This window comes from Kogia breviceps, chromosome 4 (genome assembly GCF_026419965.1).
Source record: "Kogia breviceps isolate mKogBre1 chromosome 4, mKogBre1 haplotype 1, whole genome shotgun sequence".
NCBI classification, from domain to species: Eukaryota; Metazoa; Chordata; class Mammalia; order Artiodactyla; family Physeteridae; genus Kogia; species Kogia breviceps.
The window spans coordinates 178,048,529-178,069,478 of record NC_081313.1 but is presented as its reverse complement, the minus strand read 5'-3'; the positions used below and the strand labels follow the sequence as shown (position 1 = coordinate 178,069,478).

At 51.9% G+C, this 20,950-nt stretch overlaps 1 protein-coding gene across 11 annotated transcripts in view; it reads right to left on the bottom strand.

Annotated features, from left to right (window-relative positions):
• The window catches only part of RFX2 (regulatory factor X2), a 98,569-nt gene that overhangs the window by 13,966 nt on the left and 63,653 nt on the right, over nucleotides 1-20,950 (bottom strand). For 6 of the 11 annotated variants that reach the window (XM_067032964.1, XM_067032966.1, XM_067032967.1 and 3 more), the window contains 3 exons: nucleotides 11,346-11,420; nucleotides 4,495-4,676; nucleotides 2,276-2,395 (listed from right to left, as the gene is read on the bottom strand). In XM_067032964.1, coding sequence (XP_066889065.1) covers nucleotides 2,276-2,395; nucleotides 4,495-4,676; nucleotides 11,346-11,420 — 377 coding nt within the window. The remainder of the gene's footprint in view (nucleotides 1-2,275; nucleotides 2,396-4,494; nucleotides 4,677-11,345; nucleotides 11,421-20,950) is intronic. The other 5 variants (XM_067032969.1, XM_067032965.1, XM_067032968.1 and 2 more) reach the window with 1 other exon arrangement.

Sequence of the window (20,950 nt, the reverse complement as noted above, 5' to 3'; positions counted from 1 at the left end):
GGGAACACGTGTGCCACCGTGAGGCCCTAACAGCACTGCCCAGAAGGGGCCCAAGGAGCTGAGGGCGGAGCAGGATTCGGTTTGGGGTGTGTGTGTAATTTTCTAAAACTTGTGGTCAAATAGAAAACACAAAACTTACCATTAAAACGGTGCTTTCAAGTGCACAGCTCAGCGGCATTAAACACATTCACACTGTCGGGCAACCATCCCCACCATCATTTCCAGAACTTTCTCATCTTCCCAAACTGGAACTCTGTCCCCATGAAACGCGGAGCCCCCCCCCTTCCCCTCCCCCAGCCCCCCGCCCCCAGCATCTACTTCCTGTCTCTGTGGATGTGAGTCCTCTGGGGACCTCACATGAGTGGAATCAGACAGTATTTGTCTTTCTGTGTCTGGCTTATTTCACTGAGCATCACGTCCTCTGGGTTCATCCATGTTGTATGGTAGTGTGTGTCAGAATCTCCTTCCTTTTGAAGGCTGAATACCACTCCACTGTATGAATGGGCCACATTTGTTTATCCATTCATCTGCTGATGGACACCCGGGTTGCTATTATACGTGTATATTCTAACACTTCTCTCTCAGAAGACAAGTGAACTTCTTTACAGAGGTTCCCAAACGTCTTAACTATTATGCGGTCTCAAAGCACATTCTGAGACTTTTGTTTTGCCCTGAGCCAGAAAGCAGTGGACAGCCTGTCCAGGCAGCAAACTGAGAAACGCAACAGAGAAGGGCTCCCTGGGATGACCTGCTTGAGTCCTGAGGGCTGCTGCCGGGTGGGGTGGGTGCGAGGGACCCAGCCTGAGCTGGGAGCGCCTTTCCTTGTGGGACGTAGGGCCAGGCTCACTGGCAGGAGGGAGGACGCCGCTGAGAGGTATGCGGACCCCCTGACTTTGGGGGGGTGGGGGGCTCTACGTGTCAATGGCACAAGCCTGTGGCCCGAGCCCCGCAACGCAAGCTGCAGAGTCCTCGTCTGTGGACGATCGGGTACAGGATGGACTCCTGGTCCCGGAGAATGTTCCAGGCTCTCTCCTGCGACCTCCAACTCCCGTGATCGGCCATGTGGTTGGGAGTCACTGGGACCCCTCAGAGCAGCTAAAATGGGGTGTCAGCCATGCAGCTCAGCTGAGGCACGACGGTGCCACGTGGAAGCGAGTGGGGTGCATCCCTGCCCTGGAGCAGAATGGACCCCAGAGAGGGGCCGGGGACAGACGCAGGCAGAGGGGTGACCGGAAGGGACCAGGGAGCTGGCATCCGAGTGGGGCCCTGCATGGGGCATCTCCAACTAGGGCTGCAGAGGGCCATTTCTGCCCCTTGTTTTGGAAATAAAGTTTGACGGCCACATGGCCACACCCGTGGCTTTAACCTGGTCTGTGGCGGCTTTCACGCTGCACGGGCAGAGCTGAAGGGTCTTCACAGACAGTGTCTGCCTGCGAAGCTGAAGATATGTGCTCTCTGGCCCTTTACAGGAAAAGTGTGCTGACCCCTGCCTTGAAAGATGAGTAGGTCTGTGATGCAGAGAAGAGGACATTCCAGAAAATGACCAGGGCTTTCCAGCCATCAGATCCAAAGGTCAGGAGGAAGCAGCAACTTAAGTGTATAAGCCTCTTTCTCCTGGCTTCTGGGGTTACGTTCAGTGTTCTCTCTCTTTCTTTGAAGACAGAGAGGAAAAATCAAAGATCTGTGATTCTAACTCTATGGCATTCTGGAAAAGGCAAAAACTACGGAGCCAGTAAAAAAAGATCGGCGCTCGCTGGAGGTTGGAGGGGAGGAGGGACCAAGAGGAGGAACAGGGAGAGTTTTTAGGGCAGTGAAACTACTCTGTACCATCCTCTAATAGTGGATACAGGTCATTGCACCTTTGTCCAAAGCTACAGAGGGTACGACGCAGAGAGTGAACCCTAATGTCGGCTATGGACTTGGGGTGACAAGGACGGGTCTATGTGGGTTAATCAGCTGTAACAGAGGCACAGCACTGGAGGCCGGGGTGTGGGGGCCACATGGGAAATCTCTGCACCTTCCACTCACTTCTGTTGTGACCCTGAAACTGCCCGCGTCCTGCTGGCCTCACTCCACGCCAGGTGCACGTGAAAGGCAGGGCTCTCCCAGGACGCCGAGATGGGGGAGAATGTGAACTGGTTTTCTCCACTCCATCCATGTTTCATCCATTTCCAGGGTGTGGTCAATGGTTGAGAAACCCCTCTCCCTCTGTTCCTGCTAGTGAAACCTCTCAGTGGGCTGGCTGATCCTTAGGCCGGCCGGGCAGCTCACCCACCTGGGCTTCTGATGCACAGGCTGCTGCCTCATGGCCATGTACTGCGTGTCCTCCTGCAGCCGGTTCAGGGGCGAGTCTGGCTTCAGACGGATCCCGTAGTAATGATACTTGGAGTTGCCCCTAGGAACCAAACATCTGGGGTCAGCTCTCTTTGCAGATGTCCTGAACCACAAGACAGGGCTCTTTCCCGGCCCTTCTCCCTGGGCTCTCGGGGCCAGTGTGCCCTGGACTGTGTGGGAAACGTCCACGGGCTGTCCCGTGGTCAGAGAGGTTCAGGAAATTCTGTAACGACTTGCCCCTCTGGGAGACTCCCTCCCCTCTTGTATTTTAGCATGATAAAGGCTCTGAGAAGTCCTGCAGTGAAAAAGCCAGTTCAACTTTGTTTAACCCAGCAGGGTCTAATAATAATAATAGCAATAATAATACTTATTATTATAATAAATAATAATACTTATAATAATAATGCTTATTATTATAATAAATAATAACAATTAGTATTATTAACTCTCCCCCCTTCCAATCATCTAACAACACGTTTTACAAATGGTACAGTTTGGGAAACACTACCTTATTTTATTATGGGAGAAATGAGGCTCAAAGGGTTTTAAATAATTTCTTTAAGGAAACAGGTCAGAAGGGGCTCCTCAGGAGGGAAGGACAGACACGCGGCCTTGCAAACACCCCCAGCTCATGGGCTGCCATTGTCCCTGTGCTGGCAACGTGGACAAGCCGGGGAGGCTGGGTCCTTCCCGCGTGAGGTGCGAGCTGAACTGGTACTCGGAGGGGGAAAGCAGGGAGGAGGAGCCCCGATTCTGAGGCCAGCACCTGGGACCCTCTGAAGGTGGAGGCTCCAGGAGCCATCTGGAAAGGCCCCAGGGCAGGGGTGGCCGTGTCCCCAGAGATCACGGAATCCTCCCTGCCCCCCTCTGGCTGCCCATGTTTTGTAAGGATGTCCTCTGCCAGGGGTCCCAAGGTGGCAGAGAACTCTCCTGGCCCTGTCCTTTAAGACACCCAGCATGCCCGCTTCTGGGAGGGGGTGAGTGAACCCCGAAACCCACGTGTGCGCCTTCACCCAGGGCACGTGGAGAACCCGGCCGGCCATAGGTCAAAGCCATGCAAGATGATCTCAGGTGTGGGCCAAGCCCCCCCCCCCGGCTTTGAACAGAGGCGTCTTTTCCTAGTGGGAGGAGCCAAACGCTACTGCCGGGGTTGGGGGTGGAGGGAGCAAGGTTCCCGCCCGTGAGGGTCCCGGGCTGCTGTCTGCCAAGAGCAGCCCGCAGTGGATCGGTCCAGGCACAGCAAAAAGCATCAAGACATGGTAAATCCAACTCGACTAGACAATCCAGAGGCTGCTATTTTAAAAGCCTGCTATGGCCAGGACATGGAAGCAACCTAAGTGTCCATCGACAGATGAATGGATAAAGAAGATGTGGCACAGATATACAATGGAATATCACTCAGCCATTAAAAAGAAACAAAATTGAGTTATCTGTAGTGAGGTGGATGGACCTAGAGGCTGTCGTACAGAGTGAAGTAAGTCAGAAACAGAAAAACAAATACCGTATGCTAACACATGTATGTGGAATCTAAGAAAAAGGTCACGAAGAACCTAGGGACAGGACAGGAATAAAGACGCAGACATAGAGAATGGACTTGAGGACACAGGGAGGGGGAAGGGTAAGCTGGGACGAAGTGAGAGAGTGGCAGGGACATATATACACTACCAAACGTAGGGTGGAGAGCTAGTGGGAAGCAGCCGCATAGCACAGGGAGATCAGCTCCGTGCTTTGTGACCACCTAGAGGGGTGGGATAGGGAGGGTGGGAGGGAGATGCAAGAGGGAGGGGATATGGGAACATATGTATATGTATAACTGATTCACTTTGTTGTAAAGCAGAAACTAACACACCATTGTAAAGCAATTATACTCCAATAAAGATGTTAAACAATAAATAAATAAATAAAATAAAAAGCCTGCTATGGAAAATTTCAAACGAAGGGAGAGGGTGGAGGTGAAACCCGTGTCCGTCACCAGGAGAGAAGCGATCGCGGCCCACGGGTGGCCAGGCCGGGGCCCAGGCTACCGCCAATTCAGGGCAACTCCAGGGGCACCCGGAGCCGCGGACGTCAGGATGTGGCAGGAGCAGCTCGATGTCTGTATCAGGGAAGAGGAGGGTGGGGGGCGGGTGCAAGGGCTGCCAGACAGCCTCACCGACCCACCTGGTACCCAGCCGCCGCGTCCTCAGGCCCATGAACACGGAGCGGATCAGCTTCCCAAAGGAGGCCGCGTTCACGGGGTCCAGCTTGTGCTCCTGGCAGTGGCGAAGGTAGTGGTTGTAGAGCGAACTCCTGGGGAGACTCACGCCTTCCGCGGTTTCGTAATTATCCAAGAGCCACTGGAGCTGGATGGACAAGACAGGCCGGATGCTGACGTGGACGTACCGACAGCATCACACGCCTCCCCTCCTCCAACTCAACGGGAAACTCACCTCTACTGTCACCGATTCAGGTTCAATTTGGGGCACGTTCATTAATTAATAGCATCTTTTCACTTGCTTGTTCATTCCTTTGATTTCTAGCTTTCAGGTTCCTTGACTCAATTTATAAAAACCTGCCCGTGATGGAGACTGAAACCCCCACAGGCCTTGCACACCAAATGCTTCCTAAACCTACAGGGGATGGAGCTGATCTGAGCACAAGGGAAAGGAAGATGAAGGAAAACCCCAGGGCCCAGCAGCACGGCCGCCCCGCGTTAAGGTAATACCGCCGCAGTCCCTGCACTCAGGACCCAGAGGAAAACACACTGGGAAACCGAATGAAAGGCTCTTTTGTGCTCGGGCCAAGGGCAGGGAAAAGGATCCAAGGCCGCAATCGCCGCCCCCAGAGGTCAGCACTGACTCAGAACTGTTCACACAGAGAGTTCAGTTCCCACACCGGGGGAGGCTGCACCCCCCCGCCCCCTTTACACCCACTGCAGAGCACCCCAAAGGCTGCGGTTTGATTCTGGCTTGGAGACCGTTCCCCAACGGAGGGAGGTTTGGATTTGGAAGAGCGAGCGCAGGAAGGAGGCCAAGAGGCAGGATCCCACATCCGGGTCGGGATGGGGCTCCCTGCTGCTGGGGTCCCTGTCCTCTGCGTTCCCACACCCTCTGTCCTTCTCCCTGGGGGATCGCCGCTCCACCCGCCCCCCCACCCCCGGCCCCCTCTGGTGCTCAGCCCCGCAGGCCAGGTCGCGGCCCCGCCCAGACAGAGCCCGCAGGCCGTCGCCCTTTTGGACGGAAAGGTTTTAACATGCAGAGGTAGACAGAACGGACTCACGAACTCCTGCTTCAACAATCACCACCTCAGGGCCAATTTTACTTCCTCTAAGCCCCCCCCCCCCCCCACCGCCTCTGCCACTTTATTTTAAACTCATTTTTATTGGAGTATAGTTGCTTTACGATGTTTTTGTCTGTCTGTTCGTTTTGGGCCACGCCTCGCAGCAGACAGAACTTCCCCGACCAGGGATCAAACCCGTGTCTCCTGCAGCTGCAGCGCGGAGCCTTAACCACTGGACCGCCAGGGAGGGCCCCCTCCTGCCATTCTAAAGTGAACCTCACGTGCCTTCGTTTCCTCCCTGGGGCCTCCCCGCTCCTCACGTGGACCTGGGGGAGAGGCGGGTGGTAGGGTCAGCTGGTGGCAGGGATGCCAGAATAAGGAGAGTTTCAGAGGCAGGGGATGGGCCTGGGCTGGATGTGCAGGATGAGGGTGGGGAAAAGGTCAAAGGTCCAGGTGAAGGGGCCCTGGGGCACTGACAGAGCAGAGGGTCCTCTAACACAGCGCTCCCCGACCTTTTTGGCACCAGGGACCGGTTTCGGAAGACAATTCTTCCATAGACGGTGGGGGGAGAGGGGGAGGGTTCAGGCGGCAATGCGGGCGACGGGCTGAAGCTTCGCTCTCTCCCCTGCGGCTCACTTCCTGCTGTGCACCCCGGTTCTTAACAGGCCGCCGCGGACCGGTGACCCCTGCTCTAACAGAAAGACAGACCTCTGGCATCGAGAAGGGCTGGGGTAATGGGTTCTGCTTTTGGGAGGACGGGGAGGAGTGCTGGGCTGGTATTCAGGGTGGAGGTTGGGACCAGATGTGTTAATTTGACACCAAGGAGCGGAGAGCGGGTCTGTGCGGGTGGGGCTGAGGAGGAGGAGGAGCGTGTGAGGCCTAGCGTCAAGGCCTGGGGTTATGGGGTTAGGTTGCTGCCCCGGGGAGAGCCGGGAGCGGGCCCTCCCCAGCTGCTCTGCAGATGAGCTCTCTGCCACACCACCTCCCCACTGAGGGACCAGCCCAGCTGCTGATCCGAGTGGCAGGTTTGAACCAGGGCCCGCCGCCGGCCCTCCCGTCACCACGAAGCCTGCCTCCTGCAGCCCTGGGTGCACGGGGAACAGCTGTCCACTCATCTGTCCGTGTGCTGGGGGATGTCGTGTGCTGGCCGTGCCCATGACCCCGCAGGGGGATACCACCCCCACCAGTGGGTGAAGGGGGGGCAGTTACCACGGGGACGTGGGGAGGAGGGGGCAGCAGCCAGGGGCTGAGGGAAACAGGAAAGAGTTCTTCAGTTCCCCCTTTGGGAAAGAACATCACAGTTTCTACTTTCCATCAAGTCACCTAGATATATAATTTTCAAACTTTCCTTAAATGTGCTTTTTCTACACAAAGGTGGCAGAGCACCGCCCCCCCCCCCCCCCGCTTCTCTCTCCAAGGCTTTGCTCCGGCCCGGGGCTCCCACACTTAGGGACCATCTCCTTGGCGCCCCTTGTTCTGACCCCTCCCTCTGTCTTTTGATGCTATGAACAAACTGTGAACTTAAGTGGTTTAATCACTGCGCACGGCCTGCCCCAGGAGGTACCCTCCTCCCCACCCGAGGCCCCCCCTGCACACACCCCGCCCCCCGCTGCCTTGACTCTGGGGCTAAAGGACTGACACCACCGGGAAGTTGGGAAGGAGGGCATGGGTGGCACAGTGGAGCTGCTCCTTTCTTGCGGGTACACCCCCGGCACCAGCCACAGGGGAGAACTGGGCTGTGTCTGCTGCCCCGTTGGCTCAGGATCCAGGATCCAGGTGAGGAAGGGCTGGTATCTGCTGGGCCCTGAGCCCCAAGGTTTTCCAGAGCACTGCGCGCCGACACAAGCATTCATTTTCTATCGCTTGTCTCGCTGCTGAAACGGGAGCTCCAGGAAGCAGAGACAGAACCGGGTCTGCCCACGTTTGCACCCCGTGAAGATGCCTCAAGAAACGCTGATGGAGGGGAGGAGGGGTCCCGCAGAGCGGAGGGGACCCCAGCATGAGGAGAGCCGAGAGCCTCTGGATGTGGAAGCAAGAGGCTCCTCCTCTCTCTGCCACCCTGGCTGGGGAGCACAGGCTGCTTCTAGGGGAGTCCTCTGTGGGAGGGAGAAGCCGGGAGCAGGGGCCCAAATGTCTCAGGGTCTGAGCGCCTGGGCGAGTCCTCAGGAGGACCCTCAGGCCGCGAGGTGGAGGCCCGCAAGGGGCCCCGGACCAGGTCCTGAGAGATGGAGGCTGAGACACACACACCCCCGCCCCAACGCCTGACACAACTGGCCCAACGTGAAGAGGAAGGTTTGGGAAAGACGACCGCTTCCATTCCTCACCACCGGGGCCAAATCCCAGGAATCACACGAAAAGCAGACTTCCTTGCTGGCTGGCTACACGGACACTGACACCAAGGATGAGTGGTTAGCTCCCTCCTGAGTAGAGGTAAGTACAGAGAGAACAGATGCCACCAGCAGCCTCCGAAGCAATCATGGGCTCACTTCCACCCTCTCCGGCGACCAGAGGTGACCCGGAAGGGAGGCTGACGGGCGCTGGAGGGAGGTCTAGGGGCTCCCGAAGGCAGAGCCTCCCCTGTAGGCTGAGTGAGCGCCGGCGGGGTTTGCGCCGCGCGCTCCCGGACGCCGCTACCTTGTGTCATCCCGACCAGCCCAGCGTCGCACGTCAGTGACGCTAGGTGGACGGGAGGCCCGTCTCCCCACCACACAGCCCTGCCTCGCCCGCGGCAGACTGGCCGGGTGTCATGGTAGGGAGGCTGTGGCCACGGTGGCGGGGTGGGGGTGGGGGGAGAAGTGGTCTGATTCCGGATGGTTCTGAAGGTCAAGGAGCATCGGATGCGGGCTGTGGGAGGAAGAGAGGAGACAAGGATGAGCCTCCAGCAGGACGGCGCTGCCCTGGAAGAGCCAGGAAGGTGGCGGGAGGTGCAGGGTCTGTTGTGGGGTCGGGCCAGGGGGCGGTCAGGCGCCCTTGGAGACTCAAGGCTGGAGCTGATGGGAGAGGCCTGGCCTCGACGGCCACTGCGAAAGAGCCTTTCCTGCCAGGAGACCAGGCGGGGTCGTCGAGGTGCTGAGGGGGCCGGGGAGACTCCAAAAAACAGCTGCCCCACCGTGACCACTGCCGGAGGCCTTCGCCACCATAATCTAAAGCAACTTCCAGGCAGAGCACCCAGCCGATGAAGATGCCACGGCCCATCCCCGCCCCAGACCGCAGGGCACGGCTCTGTCACCACACCACCACCTGAAGGCTAAATCATCTTGGACAATTTCTGTTTCTTGATTCAAAAAAAAAAAAGTCATATAATCTGAATACGATCCACCTAAAAGCAGGTCCTTCTCCCAGGGGCTGGAGATAGTAGTTTATGTACAGTAAGCAGCGGGCACCTCTGCAGGAACCCATGATGGGGGGGTCCCTGAGCCAGCAGGGGTTGGGGGCCTCTCCCGATAGACCCGGGGGACAGACAGCAGAGGGGCGGGCCCGGCTGGCGTGGCCGCACCCACAGGCCACAGTGACACCCTGGTGAGGGACAGCACCCGCATTCCCGGCTCAACTATCTATGCCTCCTTCCTCCAAAACAGTTAGCCCTTGTTTCCTGCCACCAAATCATGCGTTCCCCGGTTTTAAAGACGGCTCGAGGCCCACCTCTTCCCTCAGGGGCTCCCACACCAGGCTGGAAGGTCCCTTCAACCCTCAGACCCCCTGGCCCGAGTCCCGAGGGCAGCCGGGGGAGCTGGGGTGACCCCGATGTCGGGCTGGGTCTGGAAGGCACAGCCCGGCCTTCCTGGGCTCTGGGCATCTCGCCACCCGGCACCAGGCTCTTCTGCCCGGGCGCGGGGACTGCAGCCAGCGGCGGACCAGGGACAAGTGTCTCAAGCGAGCGCGGCCAACTAGGACCACGAAGGGCTCTGAGGGACACATGGCCGTCTGTCGCCAGGACACACCCTCGCTCTCTCCCCGCCCTCCCTGTCCAGACAAGCTCCTGGCAGGTCGACTGCAGCGCGTGGGGTCGACTCTTTACAGAGACCTTCCTTCTATCCTCTGTGAGCGGCCAAGCCTCAGATCGTACTTCTCACGGCTCCCAATGGAGGGAAACGACTCAGCAACAAATCGCCAGGAAGAAAACGGACGCAGGGAGGTTCTTCCTGCTCGGAAACTAAACTCAGTAACGGACACTGGTTTTGGAGAAGCAGCCAAGGCGAGCCCGCCTTCCCGAGGAAAAGTGTTAGAAAGCCAGAGGCATCCCCGCAGCCAGAGACTGAGGCTCATGCGTTTCGCATAGACATTTTAAATTTCCCGCGGATACGCCACCGGCCTGGGGTCCGCACCCATCCTGCCTTCCTCATGGCTCTCTGGGGCTGCCCTAGCACCTGGCCTCGCAGGCTGTGCCGTGGCCACGTTGTCTGCTCAAGATCTGAAGAACTCTGGTCCCCGAGCAGAGAGTGCCGTCTTGCGGACTTTCCACACGCTGCGCTCTAAGGCTGCCGCTTCCCTTCTCCAGACCTGCCCACCAGCTGACGTGGTCCGGCAGCGACGGACAACACGGTGGCCAGGACACGTCTAGCCTGCGGGCTGATGGACTTTTGTTTTTCCTTCGAGACAGCCGGGGTGAGGCTGCTGTTCCTCCAGTGACCAGCCCGCTGAGGCTCAGCCAGTGGGCTGGAGGTGCTGGCCACGCCTGTGCCCCCTCGACAAACCCAGAAGCTCCTGGATCTTTCCCTAGTGGGGTTTCTGGCCCCGCACCCCGAATCACTCACTTTGAAGGTCGGCAAGTCTTGCTGGGGTCACAGCTGGGATTGGGTTCAACTAACGGGGACTTCTTTTCTTCGATGTTTTAATTCTCAAAAGGATGCCAATCCCAACCCAAGTGCTTGAGAAAAGCTGCCAGAAGTGCGCTCTGAACCCCCGCGGCCTGTCCTACCTCCAAAACGCCGAACAAAGTTCCAGTTACGCTAAAGCCGAACTGAGGGCGTTTGGAGAAGTGAGGGGAAAAGGGAGGAGCGTGGGGAGACGGGAGCTTTCCCTCCTCAACTGCCCCCAGAAGCCGAGTCCCGGCACTGTCTTCTCTTCCAGCACCGTCCTGCCACTCAGAGCCACCCAGAGGCAAAGACCTTTGTGCCCTCCTGGCCTTGGGGCCTACGATCATGCGGTGTCCCCACCACAGAAAGGTCTCACGCAGCGAAAAGCAACAGGAATTAGTTGCTTTGCCCTTTTCTCAAATTACCAATATATTTTTTTTCAAAGAGCTGATCACAGGAGAATTAGCTAAGAACATTCATGGCATCCCCAAACCGATGTCATTTTTTGGCTGTGGCTTCTTTGAGTACGAATTTACTTACAATGCTCAGCCTCTGCCAGGCGTGGTGGGTAGGACGTTACATATACTAAGCAGTTTAATCCCTGTCCCCCCCAGGGAGGGAGGCGCTGTCACCCCGCTTTCACAAAGGAAGGGCCTGCCTTAATTTCCCTTCGCTGTGGACGGACGTTTCTGCTGAGTGTAGAAGTCTAGGTTGGATTCCCCCCTCTGCACCTTTTCGGCACTTTAAAAGGTGTCAACTTACTGCTTTCTTTTTTTTGGCCATACGGCGCGGCTTGCAGGATCTCAGTTCCCTGAACCAGGGACTGAACCAGGGTCACGGCAGTGAAGCCTGGAATCCTAACCGTTAGGCCACCAGGGAAACTCCCTGTTTGTTTTTAAAATGCCTATGAAGGTGACAAGCAGAGCAGGGCAGACCAGCAGGTTGACACACACTTACATGACTGTTGAGTAAACCGCTTTTGTGTGATGTGATCCCTTCGCTTTTTTGGAGGTTTTCAATCGCCATTTCAAGCTAAAGAAAATGTGCGCAGAAACAAAACAAAACAAAACGGAAAACAAACAAAAAAAAACAAACAAAAAAACGAAATCAGATGGTTAGCATCAGCCAAGATTTGTTTGTATTAATATCCAAATAAAGATCCGAGTGCCTACAAAATAGAAAGCAGGCTGGACGCAGGCGGGGGTGGGGGGTGGGCGGGGGGGAACGGGTTAGGTCGGGGGCTGAAGCCTCAGCAGGAGCGTTGCTTCATCACGTGCAGCGGAGCCCAGGAGCCTGTCAGACACCAGCAGCAGATGGGGTCCTACTGTCTACACTGGCAGCTGAGTTTTAACACGTCTGCACGCGCACATGCACAACGGGAATACTTAGTCACTGCGTAAGTTCAAGTGTAAGCAAAGCCAGCATGATATACACCTGCTGCTCCCCAAATCCATCACCTGTACTGGGAGAATCAGAGGACCACAGACCCGGGGACAGTTGATGGCACTGGTCTCCCGGCCAGCCTGCCCTGTCACAAAGCCCAGGGTCTCCCAGCTGGAGGGCTTTGGGAAAGTACCAGTAGGCCACGACCCCAGCCCTGCCATTGGGAGGCGCAGGACCCTGGGGTCACGGAGATGAGACAGCTTACAGAGGGGTCCTCCTGGGGGAGGGCCTCTGAGATGGGTCTTCAGACCTCGCGGAGGCGTGGGCTGAGGGGCCACGGCAGGTCTATGCAAAGGAAGAGACACCCGGCCGCGTGTGGCAACCACCACATCTGAGTCCGACTTGTACGTGAAAAACGCAAACATAAGCTCTGCTGGAGGCAATAACCCTTAAACACCCAGGGGAGGCAAAGACCACAGAGACGATTCTGTAAAAAGCGGGCCCAACACATTCAGAAAGTGCAGCTGGACCGCTTCCCCAGAGCTGAGTTCAGGAACGAGGGGTTTCCGCTTTGCCCCCCCACCTCTTCTGACCACTGTTGAGAATATCTACTCTTGCCACTGCTATCCAACACCGTACTGCAAATTCTGGCCAGGGTCATTAGGCCACAGAAGAAAATAAAAGGCATCCACACAGGAAAGGAAGAAGCAAAACTACCTCTATTTGCAAATAGCATGATCTTAAATATGGCAAATCCCGAAGGATCTCCCCCGAAACTATCAGCACCAGGGTTGCAAGATACAAGATCAATACACAAAAGTCAATTATATTTCTAAACAATGAATGATATGAAAATGAAATGGAGAAAACAATCCCATTTGCAATAGTATCAGAGAGTATAAAATACCTAGGAATAAATTCAACCAAGGAGGTGAAATACTTGTACACTGAAACAACTATGAAACACTGTTGAGAGAAATTAAAGACGACCCAAACAAAGACATCCTATGTTCATGGATTGGAAGACTTACTATTAAGATGGTGATACTGTCCTGATTGATCTGTAGACTCAATGCAGTCTCTATCAAAATTCTCTACAAAGCTTCCAGCTGCCTTTTCAAACGGACAAGTTGATCTTAAAATTCATATGGCATTGCAAGGGACCCCAAACAACCAAAACAATCTCGAAAAAGAAGTACCAGGTCGAAGACTCACAAGTTCCCATTTCAAAACTGATTGCAAAGTTACAGTAATCACAACAGTGCAGTACTGGGATAAGACAGACATATAGATCAATGGGCTAGAACTGAGCATCCAGAAATAAACCCATACATCTAGGGTCAATTGGTTTTCAACAAGGGTGTTTAGACCAGTTAATGGAGAAAGAATGCACTCTTCAACAAATGGTGCTGGGATAAATAGATAGTCACGTGCAAAAGAAGGAAGCAGGACCCTTAACTCACAGCATACACAAAAATCCACTCCAAAGGGATCAAAGAACTACATGTAAGAGCTAAAACTATGAAACTCTTAGAGGAAAACATGAGGTAATCACATAAAATAAGTTTATCTCCATGACCTTGGATCTGGGAATAGAATCTCAGATATGACACCAAAATCACAAACAAAAAATAAAAGATAAAAACTATTAAAAAAGATAAATTGGACTTCATCAAAATTAAAAACTTCTGTACGTCAAAGGACGCTAATCAAGAGAGCAAAGAGACAACCCACGGAATGGGAGAACGTATTTGCAAATCATGTATCTAATAAGGGTCTTATATCCAGAATATTATAAAGAACTACGGAGACTCAACAACAAAATGATAAAATGACACGATTAAAAAATGGGCGATGAACACAACATTGTTAATCAGCTATGCTCCAATATAGAATAAAAAGTTTAAAAAAATGGGCCAAGGCCTGGAATAGGCATGTCTCCAACAAGCACACACAAAGATGCTCAACATCATTCATTAGTCATTAGGGAAATACAAAACTAAAACCACAGTGAGATACCACTTCACACCCACCAGGAGGGCTGTTAAGAGAAAAAAGGAAAGTAACAAGTGTCAGCGAGGATGTGGAGAAACTCCAACGCTCCTCAGTTGCTGGTGGGACTGCAAAATGGTTCAGCTACCGCGGTAAACAGCCGTTAAACTAGAAACTCAGTTAAACCACGTGACCCAGCAATTTCACTGTAGCCAAGATAATTGAAAACAGGTGTTCAAACAAAAACTTGCTCAGAGCAGCCCGATTCATGATGCAGAAAAACGCAAATGTCAGTCACCCATGAATGGATAAACAAGATACGGTCCATACATACAATTGAATACTATTCATCCCTAAAAAGGAATGAAGTTTTGACATATGTTACAATGTGGATGAGCCTCGAAAACATGATGCTCAGCGAGAGAAGCCAATAACAAGAGGCCATGTGCTGAGTGATTCCATTTGTATGAAACGTCCAAAACAGGCAAATCCAGGGACAGAAAGCAGATTAGTTACCCTGGGGCTGAAGGAGGAGGGAATGGGAGGCGACTACTAATCGGTACAGGGTTCCTTTGGGGGTGATGAGAATGTTCTGGAACTCGACAGGGTAATGTTTACAGAACATTGCGAATGTGCCAAATGCTATCGAATTACATGATTAAAATGGTGCATTTTATGTTATGTGACTTTTACCTCAATAAAAACTATACAACTGGGCTTCCCTGGTGGCGCAGTGGTTGAGAGTCCGCCTGCCGATGCGGGGGACACGGGTTCGTGCCCCGGTCCGGGAAGATCCCACATGCCGCGGAGCGGCTGGGCCCGTGAGCCATGGCCGCTGCGCCTGCGCGTCCGGAGCCTGTGCTCCGCAACGGGAGAGACCGCAACAGTGAGAGGCCCGCGTACCGCAAATAAAACAAAACAAAACAAAACAAACTATACAACTAATTAAAAAAAACTTTAGTCTTTCTCGCAATTTGAATGGATCTTTCACCCACAGGCATGGTTTTGTTAACAACATGCACTGGTCACTTGGAAAATACTGGTTCACTGAGTTTGCAGACCTTCCAAATGTTGATTCATTTCATCACACGGTATTGAAAAAAGTCACACTGGTTAACATCACTACCAACAACTTCAGCAAGATACCAGTTTTCCAAAATTCTATTTTTTTGTTTTTTTTTTGGTTTGAGAACATATTGACAATAGACCCTGTCGTGTTTTCCTCCATATGTCAAGCTCACAACCGTTCAGTTTTGAGAAAATGTGTACCAAATCTTCGTTGTCTGAATAATCACAATTTGTCTGTCCTCCTTTCAAGGAAAAATAGCGTTTCGTGAAAAAGGTACCTTCTTCTGCTCACAAGCCATTTGCCCATGAGCTTTTCCTCAAGACTGTCATCGTACTTTGGGAAGCAGAAGCACTTTTCCTCACACAGAATATTAAAGTGTTCCCAAGGACTGAGATTTAATAAATTTCATCATTTTTACTGCCTCATCAGGGAATTCCTAAGTGAAACTAGCATTTGGTATTTCTCGCTCTCTCTCTTTTTTTTTTTTTTTTTACTGTGCGCGCACGATGGTGAGGATTATAGTGACTTCTAGAGACTCCGATGTGTCTGCTCTGATTTGTGCGCAGCTGTCAGCCGTGCTGGTTTTGCGTCGTCGGGGCAAATGTCAACACAGAGAAAACAGCAACGAATGGGTTAGTATTATTATGAAAACGGTTTCAATCTCGTGGAGCTCCTGAGAGGGTCCTGGGGACACCCAGAAGTTTGCCAGACATGTGTAAGACTGCTGAAAATCGTGCAGTTCGGAGCATTGCGGGAAAGAATACAAATGAACTTTTGCTTTGTAAGACCATCCTCAAAACCCCACAGCTATTAAATAGGGTCAGAAGAAGCCCACTGATACCTTAAATTAACTTAATACACAGTGGGACCTCCCAAGGTGTTCACTGCGTTTTAAAATTAAGACGTCAGGTAAACCTCTGAAGGTGATGAAGTGCAGGAAAACGTCACCAGTCCCCGAAGTTCAGATGGAGGGGTTGGTGCCCGGGAGTTAGGACCGAAGGCGCAGCGCAGTACATCCAGCAGAGGGCGCTGTGGCGCCGCCTCCCAGGTCCAAGCTGAGGCCGTCCAGCATCCTTGAAAAAGGAGCATCTCTCATGCTCGAAGTCTGGGGGCTGGAGTGGGAGGCTTCCTTACAGACCTGACCGAGGGATTCTTACTGCACAAGTACAAAAGGCTTGATAAGTCCTCTCAGCGGCTGGAAAAGTTAGCATTTAAGCTTTAGATATACTTAAAATGGAAATTAAATTTATACTTGACTGGAGTTTAATTTTTTGTTATTAAAAAAATTTTATCAGGGCTTCCCTGGTGGCGCAGTGGTTGAGAGTCCCCCTGCCGATGCAGGGGACACGGGTTCGTGCTCCGGTCTGGGAAGATCCCACATGCCGCGGAGCGGCTAGGCCCGTGAGCCATGGCCCCTGAGCCTGCGCGTCCGGAGCCTGTGCTCCGCAACGGGAGAGGCCACAACAGTGAGAGGCCCACGTACCGCAAAAAAAAAAAAAATATATATATATCAAAGTGTTACCTGCACAGGCCCATATGTCAAACTGTAAGGAGGAGCCAAGGATAGACGCAGAGGTGCCCCCTCACCACCCCAGGGCCAGGCAGCTTTCCCTAAAATCATTTCTGTTTTTGAGCTTCTCAAAGATTTCTTTCCATTTATGCATACACTTGTCTACCTATTTCTTGACTTATCAGGAGCTTCATCTTTATTTCTGATTGGGTGCAGTGCAGCCCATATTCCTTTTTATTGGCCGTTTAATTTCACTGGTTTCTGCTGCATGAATTACTAGCAGAATGCCTGGGGAAAAGGGCACACACATATCATGCTTTAGGCGTTCGGGAGAAAGGAGGGGAGAAAAGGCCTAACGACTTGTGATCAAAGATACAGCGTTTCAAGAACTCAACGTGATAGCAGAGCGCAGATCAGTTTTATTAACTCCCAAGTATATTAAAATTAGCTGGTTATTTTTAAATGTTTAAAGGAATTTTATGAACTCCTTTCCTTTCATGTATAATCCGCGAAAAATTTTACCTGACATAAGGACTAGATTTGTGTCTTCTAAGTGAGGGTGGAGGTTACTTCTCCTCTGAATTCATTAGTGTCCACTCTAATGGCCATTCCATTTATAACACAATAACCTCGTTAAAATGACCTGCCAGGACTTCCCTGGTGGCGCAGTGGTTAAGAATCCTCCTGCCAATGCAGGGGACACGGGTTCGAGCCCTGGTAGGGGAAGACCCCACATGCCACGGAGCAGCTAAGCCCGTGGGCCACAACTACTGAGCCCGCGTGCAAGGAGAAGCCCGCGCACCACAACGAAGAGTAGCCTGGCTTGCCACAACTAGAGAAAGCCCGCGTGCAGCAACGAAGACCCAACGCAGCCAAAAAAAAAAAAAAAAGACCTGCCAGGCCAAGGTCACCCCTGCAAAGGACCAGCAATGACCAGTATCAAAGCAATACGTGTATCTCCAGGCTGGGTCTGCCATAATTTGATATCAGGACCACGCCTCCTGGGCCAGAAGTGGGAAGGGGGAGGGGATGCTCCTGAAAAACCAGGGAGAAGTGGGGGTGAGGACAGAAAACTGCTGCAGTAAACGTCCTGTCCTAAAATACAGCTTATTATGTGATCATAGAAGGAGAAAATAAATGTTTAAATGTTTTATGAACGCTTTTGGAGCTTTTAAGAAAATGGAGAGTATTTAAAAGAACCAAAGTGTCATGGCTGGAGTTTTGAGGGCAGGGATAGAAATCACAGAATTCTTCCTGGAGAAAGGAAACAGCTGCAGTTAAGGGCCAGGTGGGAGGATGGAGAGAAGGGCAGGGCTCACCACTGGGGAGACGGGGAGGCTGGCTGGGGGAAATGGGCATTTTCAATTTGTCCAGTTTTATTTTGCTAATTAAACATTTAAAAATTACGTTGTAATATTATATGCACTTGCTATACAAAAACCCGATTAGGCTAGAGACGTACTAGTCTCCTTCCAGGGCCAGGACTGGGGTGGCGCCCATGAGGTGCCCAGGGCACCAAACTGAAGGAGGCGCTCATGGTCAAGGTCGTGCCATGGCAGGGTCAGCCCCTGGAGGGGAGCAACTCCCTAAATTTGGTGCCCTGGGCACCTCGCGTGCCCCGCCCCATCCCAGCCCCACCTCAGCTTCTCCCCAGCCTCCACCAACTTCCACTCAGGACAGGAAGCCCCTCCCTTCCCTAACCGCCCAGTGTGCATCCATGAGAGGGCGTGGCTGTGTGCCAATAAAACTTTATTTACAAAAGCAGGGGGCCCACAGGATTTGGCTGGAGGGCGGCACTCTGCCGCCTCTGCCCCCAGAGATTCACTAAGCAATTGTAAATCACTCACACAATTGCATTGTATGGAATATACTTTACTGCTAAACTGATTTTTAAAATTTTTAGGTAGAGAGGGGATCGTTGCACAGCACCATGGATGTCCTAAATGCTACCGAATTATGCACTTTAAAATGGTTAATTTTATGTTATATGAATTTTACCTCAATAAAAAATGTATAAGGTAATGCATGTATATGGTTAAAATTCAAATAGAAGAAAAAGGTATAAAAAAAGTAAGTCTTCCTCTTTTCTTTCTACCTCACGGAGATAATCTTTTTTGGTAATCATTTTCAACAGCTAACATGTTTAGTTCTTCTTGTAGTTCCTAGAACTTTAAAAAATATAGTTCTACTTCTTAGTTTATCAATTGAAAATTTTTTAACTTTTAAGTTTGGAAATAAGTGCAGATTTTTTTTAAAGTTGCAAAAATAGCACAAAGCGATTCCCACATGCCCTTCAGCCAGGCTCCCCAAATGTCAACATCTTCCGTGACCCGGAAATTAACCCCCACTCAACACTGTTAACGGATCGAATCACTTGATGAAAGTCCTGTTTGTGGACCAGGATCCAATCGAGGGTCACACACTGTGCTCATTTACATACGGAGCCACAAAGAAAATAGCAAGAACACAAGGAACAGATGAAGGAAATTAGGAAGAGGCTTATATTAGATGGATGACCCACGTAGCCCTTGACATGGTAAGTGGGTTTGTGTTACTCTAAACAGGATGATGACTTCGCTGGTAAGTTAATTGAGACTTTTCAGAAGAGGAACCGGAGTGCTTTCCAGTACGCATTCTCTAATTTTGTCACTTAAAGCAGAGCAGAGATGAACTTTAGATAGATCTTTCAAAGGGGCACTGCTCTCACCTTTGCAAAGAAACTTGCAAAACCAGATTCAAAAGGGATGATATTGGGACTTCCCTGGTGGCTCAGTGGTTAAGAATCCGCCTGCCAATGCAGGAGACACGGGTTCGAGCCCTGGTCCGGGAAGATCCCACATGCCGCGGAGCAACTAAGCCCGTGTGCCACAACTACTGAGCCTGCACTCTAGAGCCCGTGAGCCAGAACTACTGAACCCACGAGCCACGACTACTGAAGCCCGCGCGCCTACAGCCCGTGCTCCTCAACGAGAGAAGCCACTGCAATGAGAAGCCCGTGCCCTGCAACGAAGAGCAGCCCCCGCTCGCCACAACTAGAGAAAGCCCGCGCACAGCAATGAGGACCCAATGCAGCCCCAAATAAACCTTTTTTAAAACGTGATGATGTCATTAGATGTTTGTCAAAACCCATAGAACGTACAACATAGGATGAACCCTGATGTCACCAAGGGCTTTAGTTAATAATGATAATGGGTCAATATTGGCTTATTGGCTGTAACAAACTTAGATATTAATGAGAAGGAAAACTGTGTGGGGTACAGGGTGGGGCATTACGGGAATTCTCTGTACTTTCCGCTCGATTTTTCTGTAAACCTGAAATTGCTCTAAGAGGAAGTCTATTAAAAGGATAAAAAGTGAGGATGAATTATTTATTTATTTATTTTTGGCTGAGACACCGGGCTTGCGGGATCTTAGTTCCCCAACCAGGGATTGAAACCATGCCTCTTGCAGTGGAAGCACCGAGTCTTAACCACTGGACTGCCAGGGAAGTCCAATGATGAATATTTTAGAGAAAAAGCAGAGGTACTACTGGCGAGACTCCTTTATCAAATAATGTGCGTTTGCCGGCAAACGTTTTGCTCTTGTGGTTGGACTAAAGCTCTGTGCAGGGGGCGGCGAAGCTTCTAGCGGATGCCCAGTAGGCGTGTGAGTTCGTGGTCCAGTCAAGATATCCTGGGTCTTCCCTGAAAACACAGGCTCCAGAGAAGAGCTGCTTAGCCGTTGGCGACCCATCGTGAGCTGTTAACACCCCGTGGATGGTGCACCAGCCCCGTGGGCCACCAGGAAGGGTCGCCGTGAGAACGGAGGTGCCCGGGTGGGAAGCCAGTCCACACACAGGGAGCTGTGGACGGTCCAGGGTCCCCGCTGGCATTGATTCAGCAATCAGGACTGAAGCAGGCCCCTTATAGACACATCCACTCAAAGCGGCCGCCAAGACCATCTTCCCGGCGAGCTGGATACAGGATACAAGATTCGGCTCTTCTGTGTCCACGTGTGCTGCTGGTCAGCGCGAAGACGCTCGCTGGAGTTTTGAAGGTAGGAGCTGCGTTGCTGATGACTCAGCAAAGAAAGGCCTCTGATTTCAAGTGGCACATCTCAGGGATGTCAGCTGCAGCTTGAACACTGCAGAACTTGAATCCATCATTCCCGGGCTCCAGGTATTGTGACTTTTAAAATATATATATATATATATTCTTTTTCATATTCTTGTCCATTATGGTTTATTACAGGATATCGAATATAGTTCCCCGTGCTATACAGTAGGTCCTTGTTGTTTATCTATTTTATACACAGTAGTTTGTATCTGCTAATCCCAAACTCCTAATTTATCCCTCCCCTACCCCCTTTCCCCTCTGCTAACTGGAAATTTGTTCTCTCTGTCTGTGAGTCTGTTTCTGTTTTGTAAATAAGTTCATTTGTATCATATTTTAGATTCCCCATATAAGTGATATCATATGATATTTGTCTTTCTCTGTCTGGCTTACTTCACTTAGTATGATCATCTCTAGGCCCATCCATGTTGCTGCAAATGGCATGATTTCATTACTTTTCATGGCTGAGTAATATTCCATCGTATAAATATATCACATCTTCTTTAGCCATTCACCT